We start from the raw sequence: 2,966 nt of genomic DNA on the forward strand, positions 1-2,966 counted from the left end.
TATGCTGCATTGGTGCCTTGCATTCTCGTTGGGGGGTGGTTACTTTCCACAAAGATAAATAAAAACGGGGTGTCTAGGCTAGGGAATATCCCCATCTTTTCCTTGGATCGCACGAAAGCCCCACAGATGTGGCAAAAAAGTTGAATTGGCTCTTTGCGTTTTACACTGCTCTCGGGATTGCGGCCACTCTTGTGATGATTGCTGCTTAATTGCCAGCATTTCCCTTTTTTTTTGTTTTGCATGGATAAGAGTATGAGTTCAAGTGCTTGATATGGTAGTTATTTCTAAAAAAATTAAAAGAAATATTTATAAAATGCACTCCACTTCAAATGCATCCAAAGGAACGAAATTTCATAGTTTTAGGAAAACATCCTTAAGTTTAGAAACTATGACTATGGCCATGTTTAGCCTTTCAGATGAGCCTCAATATAAGTTTAGATAATTTGAACATAAAGTAAATTTTTAAGGGAATTCTTTTCTAAATATAAATTGTAGGCCATGTTTAAGTAATTATTCCTAAATGTATTAATTTTTTAATAATAATGGAACTATGTATTCTGGGTTTACATTAGGGTGGAACAAAATAAAAACCAAACTCTCAGCATTAAGTACAGTAGTTTTTGGTAGACAAAAAAAAAACTTTCCAAAAACCAAATAATTGTATTTATGGTCTTTCCACGACACGTTAGCCATCTCAAATATTGTACAAAAAAATCTTTCTCCTCAACCGTGTTGAGTAATTAGTAAATGATCTCGCTGAAAAAAAGTGCAACTATGAAAATAAATTTTTGAAAAAAAAACCAACACTGCGTATAAGTGATAAACTTTAAAGCCAATGCGCAGACCCTTAAACGCATTTTATTCAGCAAACTTCTTCTAGTATGCCTTTAATGCATTAGCTTCTTCATTATTCAAAGTAGTTATTTTAAAAGTTTTACAATATCTTGTAACATTAAGCTAATTGGATCCATTGGAAGCGATGGATTAGATCGGGGTCAGAATAGCTAATTCGGAATTGATGAAAGGCCGCTTATCGGCGATTGGGTTGAACTGAAAAGTTTACCATTAGGGAAATTAGCCAGCGCATTTGCTCGTCAACTTGCAACAGCGGCGGGCAAATGTTTCAGTATCTGTGGCTTTTGATGGCACTTCGGTGCTTGGCAATGGGTGCAGTGCAACCGCCGGAACCGGAAGTGATGGCACCCCTGGTTGCGGCAGCCCTGGAAATTTTGGACGAGCAGGTTAGCCCCTCGCAGATCACATTGGCCGTAATTGAATTGACGCCGGAGGACGAGCATCGGGATCACGTGCAGGAGGAGCTGATGACCACGATCATCAAGGAGGTGGGCGATTCGATGGCAGTGCGGACATTTCAGAAGCCACCAGCCGAAGTGCCCGCATGCTATGTGGTTTTCCTGGTCAATTCCGCCCAGGCCTTCAACACTTTGAGCTTCAACTTCACCGATATGCACTCGACGCGGGAATATAACTTCCTGATCCTGCTAACGCGTCGCATCTCCTCGCGAGCCAAACGAAACCAGGTGCTCAGGGATATAGCCAGTACCTGTGTGCGTTTCCACACTCTGAATGTCCTATTGCTCACGCAAACACAGTGTGGCGTGGTTCAGATCTACACGTACTGCTTGTACAACAAACACTGCGATCAGAGTGTCACTTTGGAGTTCGTGGATCGCTATGAGAATGGATCCTTTCGGCAGGATCGTTGGACCAGGTCCTTCGATCGGGCCCTCAGCAGTCTTTCGGGATGTCCACTGCGGGTCAGCTGGTATCCCCTGCCGCCGTTCGTCTCCTTCTATGGCAACTCAAGTGATCCGGCCGAAAGGGCGGAGATCTGGCGACTAACCGGTATCGATGGAGAGCTCATCAAACTGCTGGCCGAGATCTTTCGCTTTCGCATTCTGCTCGGGGAGCCGTGCGACAAGTGCCTATCGCCGGACATCAAAGATGGCTGCAGTGGGTGCTTCGACCAGGTGATACACAGCAATTCCTCGATACTGATCGGGGCCATGAGTGGATCGCACCAGCATCGGTCGCAGTTCTCCTTCACGTGCTCGTACCACCAGAGCTCGCTGGTCTTCATCATGCACATGAGCGAACAATACGGCGCAGTGGCCCAGTTGGCAGTGCCCTTTTGTGGGACAGTCTGGTTGGCCCTGGTCCTCTCCGGAGTCCTGGTCGTTCTGGTCGTGTGGCTGAGAAAGAAAATCGCGGGTGAGGAGTCCGATTTGCCCTACCATGCCCTCCAGGTGCTGACCACCCTAATGGGAAATCCCCTGGAGGCGAGGAGCCTGTCCCGAAGTGCCCGCATTCGCATACTCTACGCCGGCTGGCTGCTTTTGGTTTTGGTCCTGCGAGTCGTTTACCAGGGCAAATTATTCGACTCTTTTCGCATGCCCTACACCAAGGCCGTGCCCACACAAATATCGGAGCTGGTCAGGGACAACTACACACTGATTTCGCAGGAGTATCTGGAGTACTATCCCCACAGCATGACCGTCCTGACCAGGAACGGATCCAGCGATCGCTTCGATTATATGCAGAGATCGGCTGAGGAGACTAGACTCACGACCACCTCGCTGATTGCCACGATGTCCTCGTACAACCAGAAGCACTGGAGCACCAGCCGATTGACCCACATCAGGGAGCACATCCTCAACTACCAATTGGTCATCTACTTGCGGCGCCACTCGCTGCTCAAGTTCGCCTTCGATCGGAAGATCAAGCAACTGTTTTCGGCCGGCATTATTGGGTATTTCGTTCGTGAGTTCGATAGCAGCCTGTACAGTGATCCCTACGAGGATGACTACGAGGTGACGGCCATTCCTTTGAATGCCTTCTGCGGTCTGTACTTAGTTTTTGCGTTGTTGCTATCCGCTGCTGTGGTTGCCTTTGTTCTGGAGCTGCTCAGTCTGAGGGTTAACTGGTTGAGGAGGCTGTTTGAGTAG

The 2,966-nt window shown here is 47.3% G+C and overlaps 1 protein-coding gene across 1 annotated transcript; it reads left to right on the forward strand.

Annotated features, from left to right (window-relative positions):
• The first annotated feature begins 1,118 nt into the window (after positions 1–1,118).
• Positions 1,119–2,966, forward strand: LOC128260794 (uncharacterized). The gene has a single exon (XM_052994033.1). The coding sequence runs from the start codon at positions 1,119–1,121 to the stop codon at positions 2,964–2,966; it is 1,848 nt and encodes a 615-aa protein (XP_052849993.1).

This window comes from Drosophila gunungcola (genome assembly GCF_025200985.1).
Source record: "Drosophila gunungcola strain Sukarami chromosome X unlocalized genomic scaffold, Dgunungcola_SK_2 000039F, whole genome shotgun sequence".
NCBI classification, from domain to species: domain Eukaryota; kingdom Metazoa; phylum Arthropoda; class Insecta; order Diptera; family Drosophilidae; genus Drosophila; species Drosophila gunungcola.